Source organism: Nelumbo nucifera, chromosome 5 (genome assembly GCF_055504915.1).
Source record: "Nelumbo nucifera cultivar China Antique chromosome 5, China Antique-T2T, whole genome shotgun sequence".
NCBI classification, from domain to species: domain Eukaryota; kingdom Viridiplantae; phylum Streptophyta; class Magnoliopsida; order Proteales; family Nelumbonaceae; genus Nelumbo; species Nelumbo nucifera.
The window spans coordinates 70,125,764-70,143,607 of NC_142653.1; the positions used below are offsets into that span (position 1 = coordinate 70,125,764).

A 17,844-nucleotide genomic window follows, 5' to 3' on the forward strand; every position below is an offset into this window, starting at 1 on the left:
CCTATCTCTGGTAAGGGAACCATCAAGGCTACGGATTCCTTGTTCCTACCTTTTGCCCTTCATGTACCTAAGCTAAATACAAATTTGCTGTCTGTAAGTAGTTTAACCAAGTCACTAAACTATCGTATAACCTTTTTTCCTTCCTACTGTGTTTTTCAGGATCTGGAGTCTCAGAAGGTGATTGGGAGTGGCCATGAGGCGAACGGAATATACCTGCTTGATACCCCGGGACAATGCACTGATCATCTTGGGAATGTTGCTCTCGGATCTGTTTCTTCAGAGTTTGTCAGTCGGATTATGTTGTGTCATCGTCGTTTTGGTCATCTGTCTTTTTCTGCCTTGAGTCATTTATTCCCTAAACTGTTTAAGGGAAGTAGTTTGTCAAGTCTTCATTGTGAGTCTTGTGAGTTATCAAAGCATTGTAGAAACAATTATCCTTTGAGCAATAAAAGATCTTTTCCTTTTAATATTGTGCACTCTGATGTGTGGAGACCTTACCACTTACCCTCCATGGGTGGCTACAAATATTTTATCCTGTTTATTGATAACTTTTCTCGGTTCACTTGGATATTCCTGATGAAATCCCATGATGAAGTTCCAAGACTTGTAAGACAATTCCATGAATTTGTTCTAACCCAATTTGATACCAGGATTAAAATCTTCAGATCTGACAATGCAAAAGAATACTTTGAGAAGAACCTATCCTGCTATCTCTCTGACATGGGGGTTATTCATCAAAGCTCATGTGCTAGGACCCCATAACAGAATGGAGTTGCTGAGAGGAAAAATAGGCATATTGTTGAAGTTGCAAGAAGTATCTTATTTGCCTCACATGTTCCTACAAGGTTTTGGAGTGATGCTGTTCTTACTGCTACCTACCTTATAAACCGTATGCCATCCAGGGTTTTGGGGTTTAAGTCTCCCGTCAATCTCCTTCATCCGGACAAGGACCTTTTTCCTGTTCCTATTCATTTCTTTGGCTGCACCTGTTACGTACATGTTCCAAGTGTCCAAAGGCATAAATTTGAACCCAAAGCTCAAAAGTGTATCTTCCTTGGTTATTTCCCCACACAAAAGGGTTATTGTTGTTTTGATCCAAAGACTGGCACTCGGTATGTCTCAATGGATGTCACCTTTGATGAGCTTTCCCCCTTTTATGGTTCCTCTCCAGGACATTGTCCACAGGGGGAGGATTTGTTAGAGGTGTTTGCTATTCCTCTTCCTATCCCTGTTGAGTCTCTTAATGTGTCTGCTTCACCTTCAAATGTATCAAGGGTGGATCAATCGTTCCATTCTCCCTGTCCCAGTACTCTACCTCCTCGTCCTATCCTCAATCCCAAGGTGTATCAAAGGCAAAGATCCAGAAATGTGCAGGTTGTTTCTCCTACAATACATGAGCCTCATACACTTCCAGTCACAGAAGAGACAACAGGTACTGTTTCAGCACCTTTGGAGTCATCACTTTCTTACAGATTGCTTTCACCTTCATACTTTGCCTATCTCTCTTCAGTTGCTTCTAACCCTATTCCCAGGTCTGTGTCAGAAGCTCTTAAGACTTCAGAATGAAGGGATGCTATGAGATCTGAAATCGATGCCCTACACAAGAATGACACATGGGAAGTGGTGGATTTGCCTGAAGGGAAGGATCCAGTCGGTTGCAAGTGGGTCTTTACTATCAAATACCGAGCTGATGGCACCATTGAAAGGTACAAGGCCAGGCTGGTTGCAAAAGGCTATACACAGACATATGGGATTGATTATTTGGAGACCTTTGCACCTGTTGCCAAGATGACATCTATGAGGGTTCTTCTATCTTTAGCTGCTCACTTTGACTGGCCCCTTTATCAATTGGATGTGAATAATGCATTTCTGAATGGTGAATTACATGAGGAGGTTTATATGTCTCTTCCTCCAGGGATGTATGGAACAGATATGAAAGGGAAGGTATGCAGGCTGAAGAAATCTCTTTATGGACTAAAACAGTCCCCTAGAGCATGGTTTGAGAGATTTAGAACAGCACTTGTTAACTTTGGTTATGTGCAGACACAGTCCGATCATACTCTTTTTGTGAAGAGGAGTGGACCTCTGGCAGTATACCTCATTGTGTATGTAGATGATATTGTAGTGACTGGTAATGATGTTTCAGGAATTCATGATCTAAAATCTTTTCTCCATACAGAGTTTGAGATTAAAGATTTGGGGGAATTGAGATACTTTCTTGGCATAGAAGTGGCTCGATCTAAGGATGGGATTCTTATCTCCCAAAGGAAGTATGTTCTTGACTTGCTCTCTGAAACTGGAAAGATGGGTGCTAGACCAGTTGCTACTCCTATTGATATGAGTCATAAACTCTCAGCCTCAGATAGGACATTGTTAGAAGACAAAGGAATCTTTCTGAGACTTCTTGGGAAACTTTTGTACCTATGCATGAATCGGCCAAATATTGCATATGCAGTCTGTTGCATTAGCCAATTCATGCATGCTCCCCGAGACACTCATATGGCAGAAGCAGAGAGAATCCTATGTTATTTGAAGGACTCCCCAGGAAAGGGTATTCTGTTTGCCAAGCATGGTCATATGAAACTTGAAGCCTACATCAATGCTGACTGGGCCAGAAACATTGATGATAGAAGATCTACTTCTAGGTATTGCAGCTTGGTGGCTGGTAATATTGTTTCTTGGAGAAGCAAGAAACAATCGGTTATTGCTCGGTCTTCCGCTGAAGCAAAATACAGGGCCATGGCACATGGAGTTTCTAAATTATTATGGCTAAAATCATTGATGGAAGAACTTGGGGTTGAATATGACAAGCCAATGATGTTGTACTGTGATAATCAAGCTGCCATCAACATTGCTCACAACCCAGTGCAACATGATAGAACTAAGCATATTGAAGTTGATTGACACTTCATTAGGGAAAGGGTCTCTTCGGGTGAAGTGTCTTCCTTTCATCACATCTGAAAGACAGTTGGCAGATTTTCTCACCAAAGGCATTCCCAAGGCAAAACTTCAGCATGATACCAGCAAGCTTGGCATGATTGACATCTATGCTTAGCTTGAGGGGGAGTGTAGAGAAGATGGGCCGAATGGCCCATAGGCTGTTTAATCTTTCTTGTTATTTATGTTTTTCTGTAATGGGCCTTATTCTAGGCCCATCCTGTCTATACTATGTTCTTTGTAAATTCTTGCCCAATTAAGGGATTCCTTGTAATTATTCAAATCTATCTTAATAAAATAGTGTTAAGGTGCTGAGAGAGTGTTAGGTTCGAAACTCTCATTCTCAGACCCTCATTGCCGAACTCTCAAGCTCTCCTCTCTTCAGTTTTCTTCATAGCTTAACTCCTAGCCGCCTACATCAAGAACGGCCTTATTTTCTATAAATGGGATTAACATTGCTTCATTGCCCAAACCTAACTTCCCTGCAACTGCATTCAATACTTCCTTCCAATCTTTGACTCCCTTATCAGCCACTAAGATCATTCTTTTTTTCCATTCATTTGTCCCTACTCCTACCCATATTCTCTAGTGATTTGAGGCATAAGCAAACACCCAACCAGGAGACCCAGAGACGTGTGTTAACACTCCCAGTAGTCTCCATACCTCCCTCCTCCTGTCTCTTCCTGCCTTGACCCTTGGACTTCAAACCAGATATCTTCACATCCTGTCTTCTTTCTAGCCAAGGCAACAAGGAACTCTTGTAACTTCTCCACAAAGGCCATCCACCCACTCTGCCTTTTCCCTTCCGGTACACAGATCATTTGTTTTCCATTTCTACCAAAAAACTCAATCACAGTTATGAACCAACCTTTGCAATTCCTTTTCTGTTCAATTGCAAAGGTCTTACCAGGACTTGACATAGAGTTTTTCCAGCCTTCCTCCTTACATGAGTTAATAGCACCATCAACAAAACCTTTCACCCATGCTATAACCTCCTTCATCACCAATATTGTCTCCCTGTTACTCTCTCTAATCTTCAAGACGCCTTTACCTTCTTCAAACCTGAAACTCTTAGCTTCAATCACAACCTCTGACCTCCATCTTCCAACTTCTGTAAAGTCCTCACCCGTACCTGTCATTTTTCTCAGCTGCCCCTTCCTGTGATAGTCCTGGTTTTCCTACTCAGAATCCATTGAAGTTAAATTTTACTTCCCACTTTCACTTGTTTATTACACATTTTCAGGAAGAGATTTGGAGGGTGGGTTTTTTGCATTTGCTTTTCAATTTATCATCATCATTTGCACTTTCCCATCCAAAATGGGAACAGCAACATGAATTTTTTCCTTTCACTGTACTATACTTAAGGTAATCTATTCCCATTTTAGATATCTATTCCCATTTTTTATCTAAAATGGGAACAGCCCCTTCTTTAGCTAGAGTATCCGCCAATCCACTTGCTGTTCTTCTCATCCATTTAAAGGTAACATTCAATTCCCTTGCAAAGCTCTCAATCTCCCCAATTGTATGCCTATAGATCCAAGGGATTAGGGTGGCTACATCTTGTCCAAGAAATGACCAGGGATTAGGGTGCTACATCTTGTCCAAGAAATGACCACCTGAGAGTCCCCTTCCACTTCATAATTAACGAACCCAAAACGCTTGGGAAATTTTAGTTCATGTAGAAGTCCAAATAGTTCTGCAGCTTCTGCTGGCAGTGCATCACCATTTTCTAGAGGCCCTGAATACAAAGCTAGCACCTTTCCTTTAAGTCTCAAAAGACACCTAACCCAGCCGCAGCCTGGTTACCAAGGAAACATCCATCAAAATTAAGCTGCCCAAAGTTGGTTTCTGGGGAACCCAATCCATAAAAATTTGTCCCTTTTCTTGGCTGATAAAGCCACTTCCTTCCAAGTTCTCAGAATGTTATTCAGTGAAAATATTTGAAAGTCTTCCAAAGTTTTCGCCCATGAACAGCCTTTACTTCTACCGTTTCTTCGATTTCTGCCTCTGTCCTACTCTTTTCATTGAAGATCCTCCCATTTCTTTCTTCCAATACAGTCCATTACATGGCAGTTCTAACTTTTTTCCACTACAATCTTCCTTTTTCTTTGGCTGTCTCATGAAGTTTGGATCAAAGAGGCCCACCACCTCCTGCGGAGGAGTCCACCTGCAACCAAAGAGAGAAGAAAGATGCTCCCAAATACAAAGCACAAAAGGGCAAAATAAAAAGATATGGGATATTTCACCATTGAATTTACAGAAGATGCACAAGTGAAGGGAAAGGCACTTATTTTGCCTTCTTTTCTATAGCACGTCATAGGTGTTGGTCATTGCAAGGAAGACTTCCCAACAAAAGGCCTGAATTTTAGGACGTTTGGCTTACTCCAAATTTCCTTCACCAGGAAATTTACCCCCAAGGTAGAAGGCTGAGTTAAGAGGATAAAGAAGCACAAGTAAAAAATCTAGTAGGGGAAATTGACCAAACCCTGGTCTCCTCTACATTTTGATCCAAAAAAAACCAAGTCATGTGTGACCAAAAGAGAGATGAGAGATTCTCACTCCAATTCCCTAAGATCCCTTTTGAACTCAAAGTCGCAATTTAAGCCCGAGGGAAAGAAGCTCAAAAATAGGTTCAGAATTGTAATTGGAAAAGGCCTAGGAAATTGGACCTTTAATGGATGTTTACCTATCCAAAGGTCTACGCAGAACAAGACTCTTAGTCCATTTCCCACATCATACCAAATAAGGCTAAGAAAAAATGGATATACCACATAAAATGCTTTCCGAGGAGAGGTTGAAGTTGCAATGGGGGCTACCTTTGCGTCCCAGCTGTTGTCTGAGTGACCATGTATGCTAGAAATGACCTTGTGCCAAAGCCTATCTCTTTCTAAGGAAAGCCTCCACAACCACTTCGTAAGAGAGCTAAATTCTTTTGGACCAAGTTTCCTAACCCAAGCCCACTCTTCACTTTAGGTCTACTAACCTGTTGCCAATTCACAAGAATATGGAAAGTGGACAAGAAGTAAATGGGAAGATTGGTCAAAGCCAACTTCCTCCAAAAGAAATGTAATTCCTCTTCCAAAGTGCCAATATTTTAGTAAATCTCTCTACCACAGGCTTCCAAAAACTCTCAGATCTTGGATTTCCACCCAAGGGGAGTCCTAAGTACACTAGGGGCCAATTTTTTACTTCACAACCTATGAATTTTGAAAGAATTATTAATGTGTTTTTTTTTGTAATCAATACTTGATGTGTTTTCAAAACTCTAAATTAAATAGCATTATAAATTAACCAAAAGTAAAGTTCTAAATTAAAATAAGAATACAATTCATAAAAAAAATTACACTAAGTAAACAAACAGTTACTAGTAATTACACATGTTAAAATTAATTAAAGTCTGCCGTTTATTTTAAACCTATTGTCTTCTGGTGGGTCAGTTCTTCTAGGTAACTGAGATTGCTGTTTTTTACTTCATTAAATTGTATTCATGGTTGATCACTTGTAAGGCAGTTTCACTCTCACATTATGTCTAGAGACTTGATCATTATTCTTCTTTTTCTTCTGGTTTTAATAAAGATTTTTTCTGTGTTTTGAAGAAAAAGGAATTAGCAAAATAATATTATTTTCCACTACATTAAATAAGTTTAATAGAATATAAATTTTTGGAAGTTTACCCATCATGTCTCTGATGTCTGTACATCATGGCACCCGCTCTCATTATTCAATTAATAGATAGAAATATAATTATACATGTATTACATTTTGCCACTTAAGATACTACAGTAACCACTTTAGAAGAAAATTGCAATTATGTAGCCATTATATATCTTTAAAATTATCATTTTTGAAAAAATACAACTTCAAATAATTTCTATATAAATTAAAAGGTAATTTTGTTAGCTGCAATGAATTTTTTGTCAGGGATGGGAAAAGAATTTACTGTTACAACTTACAAGTCAAGGTGCAGATGTAGCCTCATCTCAGGATTAAAGAAAAAGATGACATCAATTTAATCAATTTTGTTGGACCATCCAACTTGAGCGAGGACTACAACATGAAACTTTTTTTTTGAAGAATCAAGAAAATTTTCATTTAAAGAAAAAGATTACATCCTAACACCCTTGATTGTCTAGATGACATACCAACTACATTCTCAAAGCTTTAAAATGAAAAAGATTCTGCATTTACAAGGCTGTAAATCAAGGAAATTCCAGAACTTGGCAATCAAAACAGCTTTGGAGACTTTATCAAATTGCCCATTCTTGCTATCAAATATTCAATGCTCGACCCATTCTCCTCCCTCCTTCCTTCTCTCATACTCCTCATAATCCAGCTAAGAAACCTCATCTTCCTGCCCATCTCCCTATTTTTTTTTGAAGAATCAAGAAAATTTTCATTTAAAGAAAAAGATTACATCCTAACACCCTTGATTGTCTAGATGACATACCAACTACATTCTCAAAGCTTTAAAATGAAAAAGATTCTGCATTTACAAGGCTGTAAATCAAGGAAATTCCAGAACTTGGCAATCAAAACAGCTTTGGAGACTTTATCAAATTGCCCATTCTTGCTATCAAATATTCAATGCTCGACCCATTCTCCTCCCTCCTTCCTTCTCTCATACTCCTCATAATCCAGCTAAGAAACCTCATCTTCCTGCCCATCTCCCTATTTTCCACCAACCCCAATATCACTCAATCTCATCCAGTCCCTCCTCTTCTCCCCCTTCCTCATCCCACCCCTTGATTTTTTCTAAGTATTCTTCCTTTTTCTTTTTCTCTTCTATTTCTTTTTTTTTCAAACTTCTCAAATGCTATTTTCGCAAAGTCTTCCCCTCCCCAAAAAACTAAACCAAGAGGCTTTCCTATCTCGACCTCCCTCTCCACCAATTTATTGATATTCACCTTCCCATTCTGTACTAATCCCTTGACTTCTTGGTCCTTTTGAATCTGTTCTGCTCTTTTTCTCTCTATTCCTGTCCCCAGTCTTTGAAACTTCTTCTCCTTGTTTTTCTTCTTCTGTTCTCCTGATTGCAACCTCTCTCTCCACTAATCTCTGGAGAACTACATCACCTGACTCTCCATCAATAATATCACTACTTTGCAGCAACATGTTTACACCAAAATCAGGCTCAACCCCACTTATCTCACTTTCCTGTTGTTCCTTCGTCTGAAGGGGGACCGAAGACTGGATTTGCTCTGTTGCCTCCCTATGATTTGTACCAGATGTCCCATTACCCCTCATTCTTTTCCTCTTCTACACCCATTTGTATTTTTTTGTAGGTTGCCCCTGCCAAGCCAAATTTTAGCCTTGAAAAAATCTGTCACATGTACGATGTTATGGTTTCTCAAATTACATGGCTTCTTTTTGGTCATCTCGTTAATCTGTTCCTCCTCCTGAAAATTGCTCCCTCTGCCCAAATTGATGCCCACCCTTCCAACCTTAACCTCCTTGTAGAGTAGTCTATCCTCTACAAGGTTTTCACCCTGTCCTTCAGGGAATTCTTCACCACCAGATGCTTCCTTTCCTGTAACCTCACCTTCAATCTCCAGATCTAAATCAGCGTTAGCATATCATTATATCATTTCCGAATTGTCCCCCCCCCCTCCCACCTCTCTGACTCCATAGAGACAAAAAATTCTGGTCTCGTCATGTCTGATTTTTCACATTCATATCTAGACTCTAGGGGCAACTCAACTGCATCTCCGGGCTTGGAGAAACCACAAATCCTATCAAGCTCCTTGCTAACCTGAGGAAAATGCCCGACATCACCAGTCACTGGAAAATATAAGTACTCGTCGGGAGCCTTTCCTATTCGACCTACTATCCTCTTCCTACCATTTTCATCATACTTAGCTATCACCCAAATCCATTCTTCTCTTTTTTTTTCTCTGGCCACATTCGAATATCTTCTACCTATTAGTCCACTCCTTTTAAAGTTTGGTTTGCTAAGCCTTGGAGACTTTCTCTTGTCGCCCTTCCTTCTCTTGAACCGATTTTCACCCCTGCTTTTGTGCTCTTCGGTGCTGCAGGCTTGAACTTTCTTCAGGATTTCTTCTAGGCGGTATAAATTCTTCAAGGGATTGTCCTGTTCAAAGGTAGCCGATGGAAGTTGAAAGCCACTAGTCTTTAGCACGTCTTCTGTTCTTGAGAGGGTACCCCCTGAGTTCGCTTGCTCTGAGCCCCTGTAAGTCTCATCTTGTAAATGACAAAGGGTTATAAGAGCCTTTGGCTCGGTCACTTGATCTTTAAGCGTCTCTCGTCTTCCCTTGCATCAAACTCAACTCGAAATACTAGAGCTAATAACTTTGTAACCAATAGTTTTAAACGAAGACTCGTTGGGATTATCCAGCGAGTCGCTAAAAGACCTCAGAATTCCGCCAAGTTCGGGGCACTCATTCCTGAAACTCGACCCACTCTTCTTACCTGTATTATGACAAGACCTATTCGGGTCTAACGGGGTACCCGAATTTGAAGAGACCATTCTCTTCCTTTTCTCAAGCCTCATTTCCCCATTTTCAAAATCATTTGAAGTTTTCTTCCTTTCCGAGGAACGAAACGTATTTCTCTTTCCCCCCGCTTGTTTTTCTTCCAGCTCTAGAATGTCGGTCAACAATATCCTGTCCAAGCCCTTGCTGCCACGTGACCTCCACCCTGCCACATCAACATCATCTTCAACCTTTCAACCTTCCCCCCACAATGACGCTTCATGTTCCGTCGTGATCCAAACCCTCGTCCACACACCCTTCGAGAAAACCTCAACTAATCGAGGGACGACTTCCGACTTCACTCCGACGATTTCCACCATTGCATAGCTGAGATTCATCACGCTCACGCTGCAAGAGATGAAGACTCCTCCCATTGCCGCCATTATCTTTTCCAGAATTGTCTTCTTCGAGAGGTTGAAAGGAAGTCATAATACACTGCACCAATATCACTCCCAGCCCTGTTTCGAAGCTATCGAACTCTACTATTCTTTCTCCAACAACCAATAATGCTTTTCTTTTATCAAAAGGGAAGACCGACACACCTGTAACCACTTGAAGTTTCTTTTTCAGAACGTTTAAAATAATACCCCAGTCCGAAACATCTCTACGTGCTTCCAACACCAGTCTCCTCTCCCATCCTTCTCTATTTCCATCCGAAACCAGCTTTTGGACCTTATTGACGCTGCCAACAATCACTTTATTTTCTATCACTTATTGATAGTTCTTGGGGTCTACTCCTTCAAGCAAATTATCAGCTTTCAATGACAGAAATTCTTGAAGTTTCTGAGTAAACAACCTCCACCCTGATCCCTGTTTTCCTTCTGGAAGACAGACCAAATGTTGTTGTTGCCACAGACCTCAGTTACAGCCACAAACCAACCCTTCTGATTAAGTTTTAAAACCACATGATATTTTCTCCCTTGAAGTCCCAACGAACTCATCCAACCGATTTTCTTCACTGACAAAAGTGCTCCATCGATGAACCCTTTCAGCCAACGTGTAGCTACTTCTATTAAGAAAATAGTTGCTCTTCCTTCTCTTAGTTTCAAAACTGAAATGTTTCTACTTCTTCCTTCTTCTAGTGTCAGCTTCTTCACTTCAATCGTGAACTTTCCATCTTCTTTCTACGGCAGAAAGCCCTTCCATTAGAGTTAAGATTGATTAACTAGTCCACCCGTGTATTACCTATCTCCCTCTATTTCAGACTTGGTAGCCAACAGGTTGGAGAAGATGGAAAGAGACATTTTGTGATAGATAGCTGTTTCAGAACATTCATAACTTGAGGGCAAACGGGTGGGATCTTGTGATAGATAGCTGTTAGTAGCCTATCATCTGAACCTCCCTGAAGGCTCAAGACGACACTTCATCTTCAGGTTCTGCTACAACATGAAACATATTCTTCCCAATGCCCTAGGTCATATCTTCACTAAGACCGTTAAAGGATCAAATAAGTTCTATATCAAAGGAAAGGTTCCTATCCAAATGTATCAATACCAATGAAAATTTTCCAAAAATCAATTTTCATATAAATGCATAATATTGAAAAATAAAAGCCAAGACAATTTGGAAATATTCACAATTCAGAATATTTTGATTCCCAGTAAATTCTAAGTCCCCTCTAAGAAAAGGGCAAATATGAAGGATACCATATAAATGATATAGTTCACACACATAAAAATAATAATAATAATAAAGAATAGTAACAGCCAATACATACAGGACAAAAAATTGGTGATATGGTGGTATGTTGAAAGAAAATTGCTGAAAATATTCCAAATTTAAAAATGTACCATTCAGCACTTTAGAAACTTGAAACCAACTTAATTACTGTGATGAAGCACAGGCATTGGGGTGATTATTTTACAAATCTTATCATATATAAACAACACCCCTGGATTTATGCCACTTCAAATCTTTGAATCTTTTCCTATTATAATTTCAGGGGCTACCAAAAGCCCCCAGAAGCTAATAACATCTGCAAAGAGTAACAACAAGGAGAGGAATAACTGATTTGGTAAAGAAAAGGGAAAAAAGAAAAAACTTACGAGGTCAATGTTCTGATTTGCAATTTCATCTTGGATAATACTTGACAGTAGGCTATGGCTCCACATCACCTCAAATCCATCCTATTAGTGACCTCTTTCCAAATTATAACCAAAAATACAATCAAAAATAGCTGCTTCATATTTAAAGCAAGAGATTGATATTTGTATAGGCTTTTCTGAAAAGACATAGATTCACCTGTAAATCTGGATGGTCTATGATCTTCACTTGATGGCGTGGAATCTGTATATAAATTTCAAATGTTACAAATTTTCCATAGAATGGCAAGCAGAAAATCCTGGGTTAAATGTTCCTAAGATCTTAAGACCTAGAAACTCATTGAGTTTACTTCAGTTTTGTTCCAAGGCCTAGTTTTTATTGCCATGACTAGATAGAATCAATGGTATATCATTCATTTCAACTCAGCTTCTTAGCTGGCCACATTGTATCGAAGGCAGAGTGCTAAAAATATGAATGTTTTTGTCCAAATGTTTCATCACCTTGAGGACAAGACAAGCCTGGTAAAGCTCTTCCTTTCTAATGTTTCCCTTGCCATCTGCATTACCTGGATGATAAAATATATTACAAAATAAGCGAATCCAACCATTATTTTGGAGAAAATAGTGAATATAAAACTTTAAGAACAAAATCTGATTCTGTAGATCACTATACTAGAAAAGTGTGCTTAAAATATAATTAGTTTCATAAAATGGTCCAATGAACCTTACATTGTTAAGAAAACCCACCAATAGACAGAAAGGATCATATACCAACAGTTTACCTCAAAAGTAAAAGTTCTTAAAGGAAAAGAGATCAGTTTTTATTTGGGTAACTTGTAACTCTTATAATTAAAGAATTAAAGAATTAAAGAATGATATGTATGCACAAAAGGTTGATCACATATTATAGGCTGATGACTACCACCAAATCCTTTCCATACTACTACAGAACCATTTAAATGGTTGTTCCCCAAAATAACCATCCCTGTTAGCTTAGCCCCATTCTTTGCTAGTGAATTAGCAAAGCTGTTTTCTGATCTTTGCACCACTGACAGTCGTTCCCTTAGCAGGATGGACCCATGTTAAAAGAACTTTGGGGTCTAAAGTTGAAGAGTTTGCCAAAATCTTCCACCCCTTTCAGATATTTTCCAAAGAAAATTGCTCAAAGATTTTTTATCATCTTAATCCAATATACCATTCTTATTGATATGTTTTCAAATATTAAGAACAAAAATAATATACAAAGTTGTAATAACCATGGTTAATATTTCTATGAATATTTCCATTTCCAGGAGTACCAACATGAAATTTTACTAGATTGACATATTCTCTAACGAACACTACCAGAATCAACACTATGTAGGCTACAAGAGATAGTATTATAACATAATAATAATATAGATATATAAAGCAGCAATGCTATTGCCTGTCCAAGGGACATGATTACCACTATGAACCAGATTGATATTGTTTTCAAACATGAAGCCAAATATTAGTTTTTGTTTGTGTAATAGATTATTTGGTTGATCTATTAAAATCATTTACCTTTTCTGAGTTTAAATTTTGTTTTAAGTCATTCTATCATGTATTTTTTACTCTTAGGTTGTGTTTGGTTGCAGTGCGATTTAATTTGCACTAGTACAAATGAATGGGAGAGCAAACGAAAAGAATGCAAAAACTGGTTTAATTTTGCTTTGGGTTTCACTTTATTATGCTTCAGATCTTATTTTACATCATTTGTACTGCAATCAAACAAAATAAGGTAAAGTTTGAAACAAAAGTAAATCAGAATTTGCATCCAAATCATTTGCACTACCATAATTTTGTATCAGTGCAAATAAATTTGCACTACAACCAAACACAGAATTAAGGTTGTTTTTATAGCAATATAAAAATTTCATTAAAAATAAAAGTTTTGACTCTTAAGCTTTATGAGATAACTTCTTAATGTATTATTTTGTCTATCACCTTAGTTTCTTAGCTTTGTTTAATGATTTAGAACAAGATAATAATTTAAAAAGGTGTGCCTAAGCATTTTTTACATAAAATATCATTCTATATTTTTACATATTTCTATGTTACCATCATGTCTATAATTTTAATAATATTTCCAACATTTTCGACACGTTCCCTATATTTGGATGACTGACATTTCCACTAAGACTAACATTTTAAACCTTGGTAATAACCATCATGAAATCAAACTTATGAGCCATACCGTGAAACTTTGGGATAGAATAATTGAGCAAAGATTACAACAGGAAACAAGTATATCAAATAACCAATTCAGGTTTATGCTAGGGAGATCAAATTGAAAGTTGTCTTTCTTTTGAGATGATTGATAAAAAATGTTTAGAGAGAAAAAGAAAGATCATCATATGGTGTTCATTGACATGGAAAAAGGATATTATAGAGTTTAAAGAGCAAATATGGTGGCTCTTAGAAGAAAAAGGATTTCCAAATAGGCTCTTAGAAAAGCATAAAGACCTAACTGAGGATATGTATAAGGGTGCAACAGTTAATGCTAGAACACCTGCAAAAGAGACCAGATTTTATAGTTATGATCAATGTTTTAAAAAACGACCCAGAACTGGAACCGTTCTAGCCACCAGTTTCCAAGTCGACGGTTTGACCGTCCGATTCGAATAGACAGCCCATTCTAACAAAATAAATTAAAATTTAAAAATGGCCAAAAACCGTTGGACGGGTTGACGGTTCGACCGCCCGGGTCAATGAGCCGTTGACTGATTCAACGGTTTTTGGCCAGGGACCGGGTTTGGGGTAAAACAGAACTGGTTGCATGGATGGTTTTCGGGCCGAACAGTACAACCGTCCGGATCAACGGCAGTTCAAAACCATGGTTATGATGGATCTTCACCAAGGTTCAACACTTAGCCCTTATTTATTTGTACCAATCATAGGTGCATTGATTAAATAAAAGGTAGGGAAAGGAAAGGAAAGGTAGGAAAATCTATACAAGATTTGTAAAGGTTTCCTACTCTTTCCTTTCTTTTCCTTACTTTTTCCTTCAAACCAAACATAGCCTTACTTACTAAAACTAATGAAGAATTAAATGCAAAATTAAGCATATGAACAAATGCCTTTAAAACAAGAGGTTTTGAAATAAGTAGGATTTTATAGTTATGATCAATGTTTTAAAAAACGACCCAGAACTGGAACCGTTCTAGCCACCAGTTTCCAAGTCGATGGTTTGACCGTCCGATTCGAATAGACAGCCCATTCTAACAAAATAAATTAAAATTTAAAAATGGCCAAAAACCGTTGGACGGGTTGACGGTTCGACCGCCCGGGTCAATGAGCCGTTGACTGATTCAACGGTTTTTGGCCAGGGACCGGGTTTGGGGTAAAACAGAACCGGTTGCATGGATGGTTTTCGGGCCGAACAGTACGACCGTCCGGATCAACGGCAGTTCAAAACCATGGTTATGATGGATCTTCACCAAGGTTCAACACTTAGCCCTTATTTATTTGTACCAATCATAGGTGCATTGATTAAATAAAAGGTAGGGAAAGGAAAGGAAAGGTAGGAAAATCCATACAAGATTTGTAAAGGTTTCCTACTCTTTCCTTTCTTTTCCTTACTTTTTCCTTCAAACCAAACATAGCCTTAATTACTAAAACTAATGAAGAATTAAATGCAAAATTAAGCATATGAACAAATGCCTTTAAAACAAGAGGTTTTGAAATAAGTAGGATTGGAGACCAAGAGATAACTCAATGTGACCTTTTCTGATACCTTGGTTCAATAACTCATGAGTCATAACCAAGGAGAGAGTAAGGAGAATGTCGCCCGTAAAGTTAGAGTAGGATGGGAAAAACAGAAGGGTGTGTTGGTTCGGCTGTCTTAATTTGTATGTTTATCTTTGTTGGGTCTTAAGTCATTAGTTATTGGGCCTTAGTTACTAAGCCTAATCTTATTTAGTGTTTATTTTGACTTGGTGTCCCATCACTAATCAGGGGCATTCTGGTCTATTTATGTAACATTATGTAATGTTCTTATATATAATAGATTAGGGCTGGCTGAGAACTCTTCTGCCGCCCATCTCATATCTTCTTCTTCTTCTTCTCCTCTCATTCGACAGCTCTATTTCAGCAAATATGGTATCAAAGCGCTAATCTTTCGACTGGTTACAGCAGCCGCCTCTTCTTCTACTCGCAGTTAACTCTTTCACTTCTTTTTTTTTGGTTGCTGCAAAGAAACCCTAGGGTTGGTCGTAGAACACAGCTGGACCTACATCTAGGGTTTCCCTTGGTTGTAGGGCCCAAGGGGAGTTAGACCCAGAGGCTGATGCCCTAATAGACGCAGTACAGCAGACTGTAGCCATTCGGCTAAGATAGATCTGTGTAGAACAGATCTAGGCGGAAGGACTAATCTCAGCAGTCCTAGAACTGTTCGTGGGTGAGGTTATAACCTGCGATAGCAGTGCTTAGCACACAGTAGAAACCAACACAGCAAGTTGCAGGCTGCGGCAACAGTGATTAGAACACAGCAGAAGGTAGCACAACAGATTATAATCTGTGACAGCAATAATTAGGGCACAGTGTGCAGTGCAGTGCAGTACTCGGTGTTTCAGCTCTGTGTCGGGTTCTCAGGACTGAGTTTATAGTGCAGCAAGTTCCGTAAGTGTGAAACAGTTCACTATATATTGTGTTACAGTCTTGACATTTACGAGTAAGAGAAGATGTCTTCCATATTCAGGGAAGTGTCTTCTAGAGATGTTAGGGCTTGTGGGAGATCTCCTAATTTGGAGAATCCAAATCTGCACAGCCTACAGATCACAAGTGTGTTGTTGGATGAATACAACTTCAGAGAATGGTCTGTCTCAGCCATGCTTTTCATCACATCCCGGGAACTCACTGGTTACTTGGACGGGCAGAAGAAGGAACCCGAAGTGGGGAGTGCTGAATATGCAACTTGGCGCAAGGAGAATGCTACAGTTATGTCCTGGCTACTTGCCTCAATGACTCCAAGAGTAGCTAGGACTGTTCAACATTTCTCCACGACTGCCAAGATATGAGAAAAAGTTTCTAAAACCTATGGGCAGAAAAAGAATAATGCCAGAATTTACAGACTGAATCAAGACATTGCTGCCTTGAGGCAAGGAGATACGAGTGTTGCAACATATTTTGCTACACTAGAATGACTATGGGAAGAGTTAGATCACCACCTTATTATTGATTGGGAGAATGCCAGAGACAAGGAAAAGCATGACAAACAAGTTGAAGAGGGTAGAGCATTTAAGTTTCTAGCTGGCCTAGATCCTATATATGAGAGCATAAGGTCCCAAATTCTGGGAAGGGATGAAATGCCAGACTTACATCATGTTTACTACCTTGTGAGGAATGAAGAGGTGAGAAGAAAAGAGATGCAGGTTGATACTCAAACTAAACTAGTTGAACAGTCTGTGGAACATTCGGCCCTAATCTCTACAAATCAAAGGGGAAACAGGCACTCTGACAAGAGACATCTGAAGTGCACCCACTGTGGAGGGGAAAGGCATGTGAAAGAGACCTGTTGGGTTCTCCATCCGCATCTGAAGCCAGCTGCATTGAGGAAAGATAAGAAGCATCAGAAGGGTCAATCTGCAAGTGTGAATCTGGCTACGGGTCAAAGTGATGATGGTTCAAAACACTCACCCACAGTTACTTCCTCTTCCATGGGACAGACCACTAATTCCCCTGGAACCGGGTCCTTGGGTTTTACTGCCGATGAGGTAGAGGTACTTAGCCGGGCCCTAGCCCGTCTAAGGACCAATTCTCTTCCATCCTCCTCCCTTGCCAGATCAGGTATTGTCTCTGCCTTTAGTGCATCTAGTACTATTGATCCTGCCTCTTGGATTATTGATTCTGGTGCAACTGACCACATGACACACATGTCTTCTCTATTTTCTTCCTATCATTTAATGTCTGGCCAAGATAAAATGAGGGTTGCTGATGGTTCTCTCTCTACCATCTCTAGGAAATGAGTGGTTGACCTAAGCAAGGACCTCTCACTCAAATCTTTCTTGCATGTTCCCAATCTTTCTTCAAATCTCTTATCTGTTTCAAAGCTTACCAAAAATTTGAATTGTAGCATAACCTTTTTTCCTACTCATTGTGTCTTTCAGGACAGATTGACGAAGAGAACGATTGGGAGCGGTCATGAGTGTGGAGGTCTCTACTACCTTGATGCAGACATCAGTTCAGCCTTACAAACATCTGCTACTAGTAGTCAGTCCAATGTGGAGTCAATAGCTAGGTTACATCTGTGGCATGCTAGGCTAGGTCATTTACCGTTTTCATCATTGGAAGTGTTGTTTCCAGAATTATTCAAAGGTGTTTCAAGTCAAGAGTTAGTTTGTGAAGTCTGTCAACTA

At 39.1% G+C, this 17,844-nt stretch overlaps 1 protein-coding gene across 17 annotated transcripts in view; it reads right to left on the reverse strand.

Annotated features, from left to right (window-relative positions):
* The window catches only part of LOC104610190 (uncharacterized), a 68,397-nt gene that overhangs the window by 31,385 nt on the left and 19,168 nt on the right, over positions 1–17,844 (reverse strand). For all 17 annotated transcript variants that reach the window (XM_010276707.3, XM_088887929.1, XM_088887930.1 and 14 more), the window contains 3 exons: positions 11,969–12,033; positions 11,667–11,711; positions 11,471–11,551 (listed from right to left, as the gene is read on the reverse strand). In XM_010276707.3, the coding sequence (XP_010275009.1) occupies positions 11,471–11,551; positions 11,667–11,711; positions 11,969–12,033 (191 nt within the window). The remainder of the gene's footprint in view (positions 1–11,470; positions 11,552–11,666; positions 11,712–11,968; positions 12,034–17,844) is intronic.